Source organism: Aphelocoma coerulescens, chromosome 5, assembly GCF_041296385.1.
Source record: "Aphelocoma coerulescens isolate FSJ_1873_10779 chromosome 5, UR_Acoe_1.0, whole genome shotgun sequence".
Taxonomy (NCBI): Eukaryota; Metazoa; Chordata; class Aves; order Passeriformes; family Corvidae; genus Aphelocoma; species Aphelocoma coerulescens.
In genome coordinates, this window is record NC_091019.1 from 40,224,073 (window position 1) to 40,240,770 (window position 16,698).

Sequence of the window (16,698 nt, forward strand, 5' to 3'; positions counted from 1 at the left end):
CTGAATCCTTGATCCTCATTCTCTGTTGACAAACACAGAAAACAGTACATTCTACAAAAAAAAAAAAAAAGTAGTTGTCCCCCTGCCCAAATCCACCCAACACTCAAACAAAAACTCTGCCTAGGTCAGGAGACACAAAACACCTTACAATGTCCTAAAAACCTTTACTGCAAAATCCCCTTAAGCTTGGATCAAAATGAAAAAAAACTATACAAACCATACACCACAAGAAATTGCTAAACAGATCCAATCAGAATTGGAAATGCCTGCTTCATTATTCTTGCTCAATCTAACCTAATAAAAATCTCTTTTTGTCTTTGTATTTTTTGTCTGTATAGGATCACAAACAACCCATTCATTCTGCCTTGTAAAGCACAGGCAAACCAGACTGAAACTACACCTTAGCTAAACAAACACAAACAAAAAACAGCTCCTTCCCACCAAAAAAAAGGCACCAGGGAATGAAGATCTTCCCTGCCCCTGCTGTCAACAGAATCCTAACACGTAGTAAGGAGACATGCATTTCCCTGTCTCAAACAAGTACTCCCCAACAGCAAACAGAAATTTTAGAAAACAATAATTAATAACTGCAGTCAGTGTCTTTTTATGTTTTAATGTTACTTTTTCTTCATAATGTTGTAACTTATTGGAGTTTTCCAAGTTTACATGCTCTGATAAAGGAAAGCTTTCCATTTTTCAGTCAGTCCTACTGCAGAAAAACACCATTCTCTGCTGCTATGGAATCCAAAAATATACAAATGGAAGCATTTGATTTAGCAACATTATTCCCTCAACATAAAAACAAGTACATGCACTGAGGTCAATGTAAATAACCAGATAATGAGAAAGACATGACTTGAGATGACTGTACAGTTTAACAGATGACCAGTCTTGGAGACAACCTGTGCATTTAATCAAACATACAGAAATCTTTTGAGCTACAGTTGAAATTCCTAAGATTTATAATTAACCCCCATCCTGTACTCATATCCTCTCCTTTTCAAAATACAACACTCATCAAGGAGTGATACATAAAAGCTAGTGGAAGCCTGTTGTGACTTTATTTATTCATGCATTCTAATGGCTCACAAAAGCTATTTGAAGAACATGAACCTATTGGGAGCAAATGCATTAAGTGTTCTGGTTTGAGGGTTTTTTGTTGTTGCTGCTTTACTTACACATTAACTTAGTGTAACACCTCCTTGTCTGAAGATATACTGGAAAAGGAGGTGACTTCAGCTAAGCTTAAAAAGGCATTAGACTAAGATGCCCTACAACTACAGGATTACAGGTACAGGGTAAGACATGGTCTTATTGTGCTGCAAATCCATAGCTATGAGGAAACAACTTCAGAAATTAAGAACTATCAAGGAATTTTTAACCTGAACAAATACTGTGATGAAGAATTAATAGCACCTGAATTTCAGTCTCTTCAGATTCATGACAGGACAGTGTCTTCTTAAATATAAAAAAATTCTTGCCACCTGTGTTATTTTTGTTTTTTCTGACACATGAAGTCAGAAGCCACCGTGCATTTTTCAGCTATGCTTTAAAAGGAAGAAAATATCCTAAGAGTACTGGGAAAGGAGGACTGGACAAGAAGCAGGGAAACCAAGTGACAATTGTGGTCAATCACATCTCATATGCGGTGAATGGTCCAGTAAGAAAACAAAACCCTACTTCTATCTTTTGTCTTCTGTATATACCATATATAAGAGCAATGAAATAGCCTCTTCCCACTCACCTCCCAAACCAAGCTGAAATTAAAGAACTTCTAATTAAGTGAGAAAACTTTGAAAATTCAACTACATTGAAAATGTACAATCAACTTCACCCACAGGATAACTAACACCTTCCAGCCTTCAACAAATGTGCGAAGTACTGCCTTCTATTGCAAAATTCTTTTTAGCTCAGGCAGCACTTCATATTTGCGTATTTATCAGTTACTCTCTAAGTTTCCCAACAGCAAAGGTTAACTTCTACTCTGCATCACTCTTCACACCACAGAAACTGTTTTGTCAGGTTTGTCACAAGTAGCACAGAGTCTCATGTAACAGTTTGATCAGCTGGTATAAATAATATTCATTGCAATGCTTTCTGAGTTTAGTCCTGGCTCACCTGTAAATATCTCTCCATCTCGGAATAAGCAAAATGGCTACACACTGTTTTATAAAGAAGTTATACCTCACAAAAGACAGGAATACACTGCAAAGTTGCAATCCGCAGTCAAGCCAATACTACAAGACATTTTAAATACAATACTGCATGCAAAACTTACCTGAACACTTCCCTAACCAGCCATCCAATGTTAACAGCCAATGAAAAAGTCATTTAACACTACTGATAGAAGCTTAATGCATATGGTCAAAGGAATATCAGAACACTCTAGATTATAATAAAAAATACCCCCTAAAAGCTTACATCTGAAATACACTACTATATGTAGTCTATGCTGTTAACACTACTTACTCACCAAAAGGACAGCAAATAAATAAGTTAATATCAATATTTGTGTTCCATGCCATGTCTACTCAATACTCCATTTCCGTGTGTAACTGTCATTTTTGTCATGGTAAGACATTAATATGTATTTTATGTCACAACACATTCCCCCCCCAGTGACAAAATCTGAATTAAATTATTAACATAGAAAAACCCCAAGTCATCTCACTTAATTCTGGTTACCCAAATTACTTAGCTCATTCACAAGGTGCTCTCTCCTTTCAAGTAACAGCTTTTACTAATGAAGTGCATCAGTAATATTCAGGGTGGAGGAGAGGGGACCCAACTATTATTGGTTAAGCTGTGTAAAGAATTTTAAAATAAAATTGCACTTACATCATAACTATAGTCTGCATCATTTGTAACTGTCAAGTCTGCAAGGTCTCCAAGGCCCAGAACACTTAACAACACATCATCAGAACCCATAATAAATGACTTGCCTCCTCCAGGTGGAAACGTTATTGGCTCAGCTACAAAGAACAAAACAGTTTCTTTAAGTCTCAATATAATAATTCAAACTGATGAAAAGCTGCATTATTCATCACTTAACAGCAAAGCAGAGCTTAGAACTGAACTTATATGTACTACATACAGCCCCAACTAAAAAAAAAAGTATGAAGACACGCACACATGTGCAAACACACACACATTATACATACAATTCTTGCATCATGCTTTGTCATTTGATTTCAACTTACTTTACAGAGGTGTTAATACTGACAAGTGACTTGACTGACATTAATTTACACTGCAATATCAAATGTACATCCCAGGTCCCCAGATTCTCAGCTGAGTTTTTCATTCACTGCACCATGCTTCCTGCCTTCTATCCACTTGCAAATAAGTCTTTGTGTTTTATACTAGTCAAATATTTCTACTTGCATACTGAAGTATTTTTCCATCGCTCAAGCAAAAGACTCCTGCAAAACATCTCTTCTACTCTGAGATTTTTCAGACAACTGAAAAAACTATCTATTATTTATTTCCTCTGTTAGTTTCTCAGCATGATTTTGGATTCTAATTTTAAAGTATACTCAACTGATACTCACATTGTCTAGCTATGCCTTCCTCAAATTAAAACGTAACATTTCTGTTAATTATCATTTAGAATGAAAAGAAGTTATATATAGCTATTCACTATGAATTCCCATCTGAATAATAAAGTTTAAAATATTCAACCATATTCTTTACACTCTTCAACAATTCTGTAAATCTCCCTCAACCCACAAATCAATTTAGCAGTAAGGAACAGCAACGAAGGCTTAAACATTGTAATGCTTTAGCACATTTTAGAAGCTACTTTTACTTCTCAGTTTTCTACTTATAAATAGCAATGCTTGTTAAGTAGCGTATGTAAAATAAAGGTATGTGTGAACTTTAACTAAGTATAATCATCTGCAAAATATGTTAAATGATATTTGACATCTTGAAAAATTAAACTTGCTTGACTTTTGAATTTCACTGATTTGGCAGAGAGAGTTATGGCCTCAGTTTAATGCCACTCCTAATTTCTGATCCTCCTAGAAAACCCTTCAATCTCTGAGAATATAGTTCCCAGTTTCTTGGGATTTTGTCTCATAAAAGAAGTTCCAAACAGGAGCACTAATAATTAACTCATTCCTGTTTAGAACACACATCTCCATTATTCCATATTGCCACTATCTGAATGGTAACCTAGGTCTGTTCCACTCCTGCTGGAAGTGACTGAAACCAGGTGTAAATTTATAGATGTCTGGCAATGCTGCTAGGGCTATGCAAAGAGGAGCCAGTCCAGCTAAATCAAAATACATCACTTCTCAAGAATAAAACAGGTTCTAATGCTTCAGAACTATTGTACTATTAAGAAATGTAACCTCATTAGCACAGTCTACATAACCATTTGTGAGAATCTAAGAATATAATCTATATAAGAATACAGACTGCTGTTCCTATAATTGCATAAAAAGAGCAAACAATATTTTAACTATACACAACCACCTGTTTTAAAAATATTCACAATCCATACAGAGGTTTAACTTGTAAGAATGCAACATTACATTAACAGCCCAAAATGGCTTACCATGCCCTTATATGAATAAGCTTCTCATTTCCATTAGTAATTTACTAAAACTCTACATTTGACAGTCTACTACAAACCATTTATAATTCATAAAAAGCCATATTCCTACAAAACACCTATTTACTTTCCTGTTACTCCTATTTGATCTTTAGGACAGGCCCATAAGGTTTACATAAGCCCCGTAACTTGTGATACTAATTCTTTGTGAAATTAATGTCACCTGACCTTAACAGAGCAACTTTCCTGTGCTTTATACTAAAAATTAAGGACTATCACATTAGGAACTTATACTACAAATTCATCAAGCTTTGTTTGCATGGGTGACTATCTCTTTACTTAAAGCTTCAAAATTAATGCTACTCGAAATTCAGAAGACTATTTCTCAATACTAAAGTTGCCAGTATGTGCATACAGTGTGTTCTACAGTTCATTTGCATATTTTATATTTTAAAGTGAGGCATATTTGAGAAGTTTAAAAAATGGTTGCAAACTGCTTTTGTAAAAAGGAAAAGGCAGAATAGTAACACAATGAAAAATACATGATGTTACAGCTACTAAAAATAAAGACCCACATCTTCACATATCAAAAACAATGCATCAATTGATATATGCAAATGGTAGTTAAATATATGACTTTTTAATGCTTTTCATCTAGAAAAAAAAACCAAGTATGCTAACACACAGTACAATATTATTCTCATAGCATAATATAAATGTTTAACTGAGTTTGCAATCAATAAAGTAAAAATGTGGTAGTACAAGTTCCTTTGTAGGTGAAACTAGGTGAAATAAATACTGAAATACAAAATCGTATTATTGAATATTTGCTTAGCCAATCCTAACCAGCACTTCTTACCTTCAAGCTCTTAACATCATACATAATTAAGTCAAAATCAAGCTGTAATATTTGTACAAACTTTAATCTCTGATCAGATATGTATGTTCATATAGGCTGTTGTTGTCTACTGTACGACAGGACATCTTAACCTTGTTTTCCACAAAATTAATATGTGGTACACCAAAAGCAGCTATTCATACCCAAGCAATTATCTATTACTGCTTTTTTCTGTCAATCGGTAGATTGACACCTCTGCAATCTGTAGATATTAAAACTGAAAAACAACCAGTGAAGAAAGTAATTCTCTGTACACTGGATGGAAAATCATGTTGATACCATTTCTGAAAGTCATACAATATGTTGAAATGGAAACTCCAATTTCTCATGGCCAAAATTATCAAGTCAGATTATGGCATAACATCGTATTTACCCAGGCAGTTGAGAGTGAAAAGAAAACCCAACAAAAACCTAACTCTCACACCTTTAGAGGTATGGAAGATGTATTCCAAGCCAGTTAGAGCCAGTTCCTCCCTGAACTCCCCTTCAAGAAAAAATTATCAACCACTGCCTCAGAACTGTAACATTTCAAATTGTAACATAAAACTTCCATCCAGTCACAAGAAAATCATGGTTTGATAAAATCCATCAGCATAGGCTAGTGTGTCCCAGGAAGAAAGCCTAAAATTATCTGCAAAATCTTAGCTTTTAAAATACATCTGAATAAATAATTGAGTAAAACTTGTATTTGTACCACATGGTGCAAAATCTACATTTTATGATAATGAAGTATTTGGCCTTTTAACACACACATAAGGAATTCAAATACAACACTGCCTGTTTGTTTGCAGCTTTGCACCTTATGGTACAGACAAAAACTCAAAAAGCCATCTAGCATTCAGGATAGAAATAGCAGAATTTACACTCCAATAATCAAGTTTAAAAACAATGCAGAAACCACAATGAGCAGGTAAGATGATAGACATTAATATTACTACTCTTAATGAATAAAGCCCATACTACACCAACAAGTTAAAAACATATGGACACATTACACAGCATGAAAATATAAACATTAAAGCAGTTTATTTGAACAGCGTGAACAATCTTTACTTGAAGGGTAACACAGTGTTTCTGCTACAAGAATGAGGCACTGAAAGTCAGTCCCTATCAAATTCAAATTTAGCATCTATTTCTTCAAAAAGATTGTTTTGTCCAATATTATTTTAGATGTAAAGCCTCTACCTGAGACAACGGCCCTGTCCATAACAAGGTCTGTGTCTGTGTTCCCTTGCACAACATGTATGGCCTATGAAAAACAGCCAAAGACAGACCTAGAAAATTGTAACTGTAGGATCCCATGGCCTTAATACCTAAACATGGCTAAAAAGGCAACCTAAAGCCTGTAAACACTAAACCTAAATACAACCTAATTGTATATCTACAAGTTTTAGCAAGCGTATTTTCAGTTGCATTCCACAAGTAAATTTAATACTGGTTCATCTTGAAGTTGGAAATAAAAACAAAGATGAAAAGGAAGGCAGTAAAAAAGATGACTTTAGTAAAATGACAGTTTGGGAGAGCAGCAAAAAAACCTCCTTGAACCATGGTTTCGTTTTTTTTCTGCTTGCCTGGTGATGGGCATTTGTGAGGCCAAGGGTGAAGAAGAACAGGTGAACCAACAGATTACTGGAATTAGTAGTAATGCAAATTCCATTTCTCCTATAGCTGATACCATGCCAGCCAGGTCTTATGGGTCGAAGATCATCCTCAAAGAGCCAAATCTGAATACATCTGAGTATTTTGAATGAATATGTTCTATGTAGAGGACAATTTAGAAATTAGAATGGTATTCTAATTTCAAAGCTAATACAGGAAAATCATTCCTTTAAAACAAAAAACTTACAAGCCAAATACAAGGTTTTTGACTTTAGATATAATAGCTTGCCACTCATTTCCACTGTCAAAGATAAACCTGAAACTGAAACAAATACTTTATAAAGAAATAAATAGTGTCTTTGTAAATTTGTGTATGTAGATCAAGGCAATTTTATAAAAGAGAACATTAAATTTGAGGAAAAGAGACCTAATTAGTCCCATAACTTAAATCACCACTTTTCATTTTAAAATCCAAACTGTGCATCAAATGTTAATACTCACCTTTTTTCCCCTCAAAAAATAACAACCTATTTGTGAAAGGTTTTGCTAATGGGAGAGGGAGGGTCTGCAAACAGGGATTTAATAGTGAATAGTGTCAGAACACACTGCTGTACATTAAGTTATTTAAAAATACTTACGAAAGAATGGTGAGTTATGATAAGCCACAAAAACTCAAGCCATATTCTCACAAAACCATTTGAGAAGAATTGCAAATAAAATAACGTGGCAATCTGCAATTGCATTAAGCTCTATAGAGGGGAAAATAAAATGACAGCGTGTGCTCTCTAAAAGAAATCTCCTGAAATATAGTAAGTAGCTGAATTTTTTGTACCTTCCTCTGCTCTTGCACCTTCATGATCAGTCATTCTAGAAGAGGGTGACCTAGATTGATTAATGATTCCTGAAGGGATGTGGGGTATCTCATCATCGCCCAGATCAGCTATCATGTCGTGAAGTTTTGTCCTGTTGACTCCTGTAAATTAATGTCAGCAGCAAAAATTCATTTGATTGCTACCGCTTGACTTGACTGAAGTCTAAAAATCCATTAAATAAGAATAATTACTGATGGGACCTCCTTAAAATAAATAGTGCTTTGCTTTTGTTTAGTAATATTTTGGAAATCAAAAGCAGGAGTTAATACATCAAATCTGAAAACTACATGCAAACATTTTTAATTCACAAAGAATAACTCCTCTGTTTTCTGCAGAACTATTCTACAATTTCCTGTAGGAAAGAGAAAAAAAATCATCTTACAGCCCTACTGAAAAGTCAAGCCAAATATTAAAAGAACATTCACTATTAAACAAAAAACGTATTAAACATTTTCTAATAATATTACACAACTTTACTAAACAATTTAACATTAAAAAACAGAGTGCAAATTAAAAATAAGCTTAAAAATGAGAGCAAAACTACAGACAACTCATAATGGGGGTGCAACGAACAATTAACTTTCCCTGCTTTGAATGGTATTTAAATTGTATGAAGTGTTTGTTAAACACAAGAGCAAGAATGCTTCCACCACTGTATGAAACTGTAGATGTGTATTATATTACAATTATAAAAGCATGCCTCTAGAAGCAAAGCATTCTGAATTATATGTGCATTTAATTATGTAGACATTAGCAAACAAAAATAGTATAATTTGAAATATTTTTAAAATACTAAATCCATTCCTGCTTTCACCTTTATAGCTTCCATGTCAAAAAGTCAAGCTTCAATCGAAGTGTATTTCAGTGAGAGAACCTCTTTAAAGAAAACAATCCACAATGATGAAAGACATAACCAAATTTTAACCAATAAAACAGCCCTTCCTGGGACTGCAAGCAGAGATAATGTAGACCATTTAGTAAAGGAAGCATTGGTGAACAAGTTCTTATACTGAGGTGGCGTGTATCACATTTATTAAAAAGGAACATGAAACTAAACCAAAGCCTTTATTGTCAAAAAAGTAAAATGTAAACACTATGATTACAGGTGACTTGTCAAAATCAGAACTGTTCATTCAAACAGTTAAACACCAAAATACACTCTTTAAAAAGTATCTGATCATTTCAGATCTTATTGGTTTAAATTAATGTGTTCAAAAATAAGTATCCATGAATAACAGAATTCTCTAAAGATAATGGAGAATTCCCTGCAGAGAGGGATGACAACAAAAATATTTTCGAAGCAGAATTATAGCAAGTATACCTCACGTACCCCTAGAAGGATGCTATATAACTATTCTCATTAATATTTGCAAAACATTCTCATTTTGCCAAGTAGTAAGACTCCCTACATTTATATACTTTCTGCTTTTGGTATTTTTTTTCTTTCTTTCTTTTATGGAACACTTAGTATTCTAGTTAAATATACAAAGACTGCTACCCAGAAGCAACTGAGAATAAAACTGGCTTCCAAAAGTTTTCTTCACACAACAGGTCACTTGAGCAGTTAAGTTTCGTTTTACTCTCATGTAGAAGTATGTCTAGAAACCTGTGATCTCAGCTAAAGAAGTGAGTGTAAAATAATAATGAGAAATCTCTTTTGAATCAACATTCTTTCTTTCTAACAGGCACTATACTGAAAGGATTTAATTTCGAAAGTATAATACTTAATATTGCAGTTAGCAGGTGAGATCTCATATAAGAAAAGTCACTCTTAAAATGGCCAGATCACTACACCATACAGACTACAAAGCTTGTCTTTGTCTTTATTCCAGTTGGCCATCAGCCAGGCACCTACTGTGACCAGCAGCAGATATATTCTTGAAGATATTATAGAGAAATCAACAAAATGAGGATAAAAGTCATGACTGGGACCCTAAACTGTTTACTTTAACGAACCCTTTGCTTTTCAGAAGAAAACACCACTTGTCTTCTCCATGTTGATATGCATGAACTGTTCAACGCATTGATGGAAAATGCCAAAAATGGCTTATAAACTCTCACTCTATCCAAACTGAAAGCATCTTCTCAAGGTGCTCTCATGCCAAACATATGAGCATGAGAAGTTTGTCTCAAAGCATACTCAGAAGTAACTAGAAGTAGCCCCTCTGCTCTGCTACCTTTAAGCAGCCATTCATTACGTTTGTCACTAATTAGGGGACCTGACAGCCTTGCCTTTTAGTGTTTTTTAGTATGTTTGGGCACTTCTTTTCCTTCAGGCAGGCATAATCTCAGAACAGTCCTCAATCCATCATACAATATAGAGAGAAGTTTATAAAGGAGCAGCTGTTGTTCCAAACAACTTCTGACTATTTCATGCTGAAAAATATGCCAATATTCAAGACTGTGCCAACACTATAGAAGACTGCACAAGTTTCTGCTTTCAAGTAAGTGCAAGTGTAGCTTCATATAACTGTTCAAGTATTGTAAATGCTACAAAGAGATTTTTTAAAGAATGTGCTGTCCCTGCATAAGCAACTATGTTCAAGGCACGAATGGGACGACTGACCCTTTACCCTCAAAAAAAGCCAATGACAAACAAAACCTGATAGACCTGGTATGAACAGAAGCAAAAGTTACAGTACCATCTCAGTGTACTGTCCTTCAGAGATCAAAAGTGAAAAAGATTACTGAATATTCAGTGATGAAAAGTTTTAGTCTGAGAAGCCTTAAGCAGAGTTCCATTAGGTGCAAGATGTATTAGCCCAAGCCCAAATACAACAGAGATCCTTATATGTCAAGAACAGGTGACAGTAATGAAGATAGTAAAATTCAGATCTGTTTTCACTCCTATCAACTATTACACTATTTGCAGAAATCAAGGCTAGGAAAATGAACGGGATGGGTACTGTTTTGTAAGTACAGAACAATTACACTGAAGGAAAAGTGCAGGAAAGTAAAAAGTACAAAAAGCTTCAAGTAAATTAAGGAAAAACAGTAAAAGTATCTTCATTTCAACAGTGATATACAGATATATATACAAGATGTGAAAACCATTTTTCAAATTGCTGAGAACACATTACTCTAACCTGAGAGTATGAAATGAGATATACAAGACCTCCACTATTACATCCTCCAAAGGTGACAGACTATATCTGAAAAACAGCCATCCCCTGACTTACCTGCCAAAATTGATCTTATCAAAGTTGGGCAAGAAACAGGCCTTAAATCCAGCATATTACTGAAAAGGAAAGCCTGTTTTTGGAGAAATCAAACCTAATTCCTTATCTATGTATCCCGGTAAGTCCAGTATGGGTGTGGTTTGTTTCTCTGCTTCTGGGGTCTTTTAACACAAGAACTCTTCAATAAACAGATTTTGCATTATTTGACAGCTAACATTGTAAAGAAAATGAAAGCGTGGGTGGTGGATTTTTGTTGTTGTTTTGGTGGGGTATTTTTAAAGATCCTTTCATAAAGAGGTAGTATTTTCACATAACATGGTGACTACCTGGACAGACACCCTCTTTCTCCCTAGCAAACAAGAGTATTACCTAATGAAAACAAATGTGCTGACAGAAGATGACTTTAATTAAAGTGTTTTACCCAAAAGAAAATAGGAATACAGACTAGAGAAGTATCAACACAGAATCAGATCTACTTCTGTTCACTTATTTATGTCTACATGTGGAATGAAAGTTTCCATACCTGGGGCCAGGGCTGTGACTGCCTGATTATGTCACAGTGTAAATACAGATTGTGGCAGCTACCAGACACACATCCAACAAAAGAACCCATCAGAATGTCTGTCCTATTATGCTGCCTTCAAAGTATTGCAAGAGATGACAGTTAATGCACATTTGTTTAATATTTATGATGATATATACTACCATGCAGATAAGTTCTGATAGTGCTCGAAACAAATTTGGTAGAAGTCAAAACACTGAAGAGCAAAAGAAGCAAAAGATATGTGTTCAGAATGAAGCTCCCAAATGATCAGACATGAGCAGCAGGAATAAAGGTCTTCAACATTATTTTCAGTCTCAGAATGTTAAAAAGCTGAGGAAAAAAAGTCTACAAAATCAAATTTAAGTAAGTCTGCCCAACCTTGAATGCATACTTTTACTCTGTGTGTGGAGTTCTCTCATTCAATTAGCTCAGTAATTTAGAGTCCAATTTTTAATCAGAAACTATCATGATTGTGACCAGCAAAGAATCTCACAAACCACCTTGTGACACTATATGTTTTCAGGGTTTCCCAAAGGAGAATTTAAACTTAAAACTCAAAACGCTAAACAATGACTTATGTCACTTCTCAGCACCATGACATACAGTTAAATCCTAAATACTGTCTTCTGTGAACAAAATATTTCAAAATTACTTTAGATTAAGAAAACTTTCTGTTATTTTGCAGCCACTGTGGTTCAAAATATCTAAAATGTGAAGAATTTAGTAAGAAAATGTCAAATAAAAGAAGTCCACTTCGGTACTAAACATCAATTTCTAATCCTACCAAATACTTCATGCAAATTTGGTGTCAACTGCTGATTTACATGTTAAATGCTGATATGCATTAGCATGCAGATGACTACACTGTAGGCTCTCACTAAAGCAAAAACTAGGTGAAAATCTTTGCTTTGTCAAAGCTTTTACATGTGTGTACATGTCATGCAAAAATGCTGAAAAAACAACCAACATGCACTAACTGACCTCTAATTGTTGTTACAAATTAAATTCAAATCTTAATAATTACAGAATTCTTCACAAAGTGTTATATTTTAAATATCATGTAATTTAGTGTATACCAAATTTTTCAAATTGAGGAAAATATTTTTTCACTAGGCATCTCCAGAAAACTATTATAAAATACTTAAAATAAAAGCATGGCAATCATGGGAGCTGCTCTAAAGTGACATGGGATACCATCCAGAGGGACCTGGATAAGGAGTGGGTCCATAGCAATCTCATCAGTTGTAACACAGCCAAGTGCTGGTGCTGCACCTGGGTCAGGGCAACCCCAGGTACCAACACAGGCTGGGGATGAACAGATGGAGAGCAGCCCTGCCCAGAAGGACTTGGGGGTGCTGCTGGGTGAGAGGCTGGACATGACCCTGCCATGGGCACTCCCAGCCCAGAGAGCCAAGCGTGTCCTGGGCTGCATCCAGAGCAGCGTGGGCAGCAGGGAGAGGGAGGGGATTCTGCTCTGCTCTGGTGAGACCCCACCTGCAGTGCTGCATCCAGCTCTGGGGTCCCAGCACAGGAAGGACATGGACCTGCTGGAGCGAGTCCAGAAGTATGGAAAAGATTTAAACTAAAAGAGAGTAGGTTTAGGCTGGATATTAGGAAGAAATTCTTTACTGTAATTGTAGTGAGGCACTGGAACAGGAGTCCAGAGAAGCTGTGGGTGCTCCATCTCTGGAAGTGTTCAAGGACAGGTTGGATAGGGCTCTGAGCAACCTGGTCTGGTGGAAGGTGTCCCCACCCATGGCAGGGGAGTTGGAACTAGATGGTCTTTAATGTCCATTCCAACCCAAACCACTCGATGGTGACATAGATTTAATACCACTTTACGCACTAAGAACTTTGTATAGTTGAAAACATAATTTCCAAAAGCATTCTTACCAGGTAGTTCAACACTGAAGTTTGGTTTAAATTACATAGTTAAAATAGGTCAACTGGTCAGAAAACTCAGTAAAGGAATATCAAATAAAATGTTGGTAAATGCACAGAAAAGTGAAGGGCACCATGAGATAAAGATTATCTCCTGAACAAAGCTACCAAAAAGTTCATATTTACATTACAGGCATTTTCTAATTCTCTATGCCTGGGCCTGTAAAAATAATTACAAGCCCATAAATAGCAATTACAGCTTGATTCAAACTCACATTAAAAAAAAAACAACCCAAAAACCACAAAAAAAACCCCCTCACCACCCCTGAAAAAAGCTGCAACTGCCACTCCCAGAACAGTATCACAATATTATACTTAAGAAAGCAGATAAAGTTTAAACCTTTCAGAAAACTTCTCAGATTAATAATATCCTCAAAATGCAAGTTGTTCATTATTTTTACACTAACATTTCTAAGCATTTAGTTTGCTTAACCTCTTTAATCTTGAATTTTAGTCTTTTCAACATTTCTCATTTATGAAATGGCTGTCAAAGATTTTGACATATTCACATTCAACAGGTAGAAAGTTAAAGTTGGTTGCCCCCATTACAGAAAATGATGTTTAATGAAAAAAAAAAAAAACAAACCAACAAACAGAACTCGTGAAAAAAATGTCATCTATATAGATAGGCAAAAAAGTGTTGCATTACAAGATTCAGAATCTGCACTTACTCTTTACCCCTTTCTTCCCCTTTTGTTCCTTCTTGTACTGTTCCTTCAGTTTACTTATTAGTCCCTGGTCTACATCCCAAACCTCAGCAGTTGGGGACAGGTCATCTTTGTCTACATGCAGCATATTATTAAAAGAAAAAAAATCAGCAATTGGCAATGCAAGCTGTTGGTGATTCACTGTCATAGCTGTATAAGAGTATTAATAAAAGTTATTAATAAATCTTTATTTTAAAGGTGCAGTCTCAGTTTTAAGTTTATAAAAGACAAAGTCTCATTTCATACAGTTTTCCAAGGCACTGTATATTATCAGTTACATATTTGAAAATTGTATGTTAATTTGTTACTACGGAGCAAACAAATTAAGCTTCATAAGTAACTGTTTATGTTAGATACTTCAAAATACACAAAAGATCATTGGTGTTCAGAAACAATTACTGCATCTTTAGAAAGACAGCATTAAGAAATTATTCAGCCAGTGTTGAATAAGCAAATAAAAGAATTCATGCTATATCTCTCATGAAAATGCAAGCTAAGTCAGTGCCAGTTTATTCATGAAGACCACCATGCATCCTTTCGCATTCATTCTACATGCACAAGAAAGAAACCTTGGTCCTATATGTAATCAGAGACACAAGTCTATAAATACAGTGTTTCACATAGAGATGAAGAAAAGTAATTTGCACGGGTGGACATCCCACTGCATTCCAGAAATTAAATCATAACTAGCAGAAATACAACATTCCACAGTAGTTTCAGAAGACCTATCTTTTTCTGCTTGACAAATATTGCAGAGTTAATTATTCTTTATGAAAAGTTAGATCTCCACTTCTCTGAACTATCCATCTCAATCATTTCTGGAAACTTAGAATTAGTAAAAAGATAAACCTGTTTCTAAGACAAGGCAAACATCATTTTCAGAAGCACTTTTGCTAGTAGACAACCAGGCAGCAACCAAACTTGGTTTGTGTGCCAGTTCAGCTTTATGCTCACAAATTCTTTAGGCACAGAATCACAAGACTTAGTTCCTCAGTTCCCAACTTCCAATCATACTTACAATATGATTGTACCCATTTTTGAACTTATACTATATATTATAACCATAGAAGTGCATAAGAGGAGTCATACACAGCAGAAACAAAGCAACATGCATTTAGGATAAAAACAATAGGAGTTACTCCAAGTACATGTTTCATGACGAAACATGACAACGAATGAGCAGACAGATATCCTAGGATACTGATGCATCTACCCATCATTCAATGACAATCTTCATCTAAGAGATAGAATACAGAAATGGCAAGGGCAGTGAAACACGAAACGGGCAGCACAATAGCAGAGTACCCTGAGCTATGCACAAAGAACTCTGGCGACAAGAAGGGAACAATGACATCCTACACCAAACTACAGCTACATCTACCAAACTGCAAACACAAAGACCTCAATCTTCATGATCACTGGGCCTAAACTGACAGAGAGGAATAGTGATTACCCAGGAAACATAAGAGGCACAGAAAGATAAGTCAGAGGATATGCCCAATCAAAAGAAATATAAATAAAACCCCCTAAAACTCAATTAAAAGAAAATTCAGTTAAAAACTAATTAAAACTAATAAAAAGAATTCCAAAGCACCATTAATAAAATGAAAATAATCAGCTAGGTTACAGTATTACAAAGAAGGATTAGGGAATTAAACTGAACCAGAAGATGACCACATGTAACATCAATGTAATGCTGTTCTAAGAAAAGTCATTTTGGTACATTTTAGAAGGTGCAGTGCATTAAACCAGGACAGCGCAGGTGACGACAAAATTTAAGTAACATGTTCGGCCTGTGTTCTACATTGGAAGTTTAGAAAATGTCTGTAGAGTGCAAAACAAATAGGGCATTAAATATCGAGACAAAGAATTTGAAGGAACTGGGCTCATTCAGTCAACAGAAAACAGGAAAAGTGCAAGCCTGCAAACATAAATATTCAAAACCAACACTGTCGGCTGCAGAAATGTAGGTTAGAAATAGAAAACTAGATAAAATACAAACTTGCATTGTCTGGGTAGGCTGTGAAATGAATTTCAAACAAGATTTTTAGGAAAACCCAGCAGTGTTTCTCTCCAGCATGCCTAAATAAATTAGGCTATTTCAGAACAGAGTCATGTAGCTACAAGATCTCTGCAATTCCCCCAACAGTGATCTTCCCTGCACTAAACTATACCAGGACAGCACAGAGGACCCAGGATGTCCACTGACCAGTATAACTGGGTGGAGAAAGGCTGGCTTTAAATTTTTCTATTTTTTAAAAGCGTTTTGAAGATGACATAGAGACTGAATTTCAGTCACACTCTGCCACCCAGAATTCTGGGCACAGTCAGTCATTCTCTAAATCATGGTCCATCTATAAACAGAACTTTTGTGTTTCATGGACAAGAGAAACCCAGTGA

General features: G+C 35.3%; 1 protein-coding gene across 4 annotated transcripts in view; it reads right to left on the reverse strand.

Moving 5' to 3' along the window:
- STRN3 (striatin 3) overlaps positions 1-16,698 on the reverse strand; it is a 62,539-nt gene that overhangs the window by 13,586 nt on the left and 32,255 nt on the right. For 2 of the 4 annotated variants that reach the window (XM_069017747.1, XM_069017746.1), the window contains exons 8-10: positions 14,263-14,373; positions 7,888-8,028; positions 2,839-2,972 (exon numbers count right to left, since the gene is read on the reverse strand). In XM_069017747.1, coding sequence (XP_068873848.1) covers positions 2,839-2,972; positions 7,888-8,028; positions 14,263-14,373 — 386 coding nt within the window. The remainder of the gene's footprint in view (positions 1-2,838; positions 2,973-7,887; positions 8,029-14,262; positions 14,374-16,698) is intronic. The other 2 variants (XM_069017748.1, XM_069017750.1) reach the window with 2 other exon arrangements.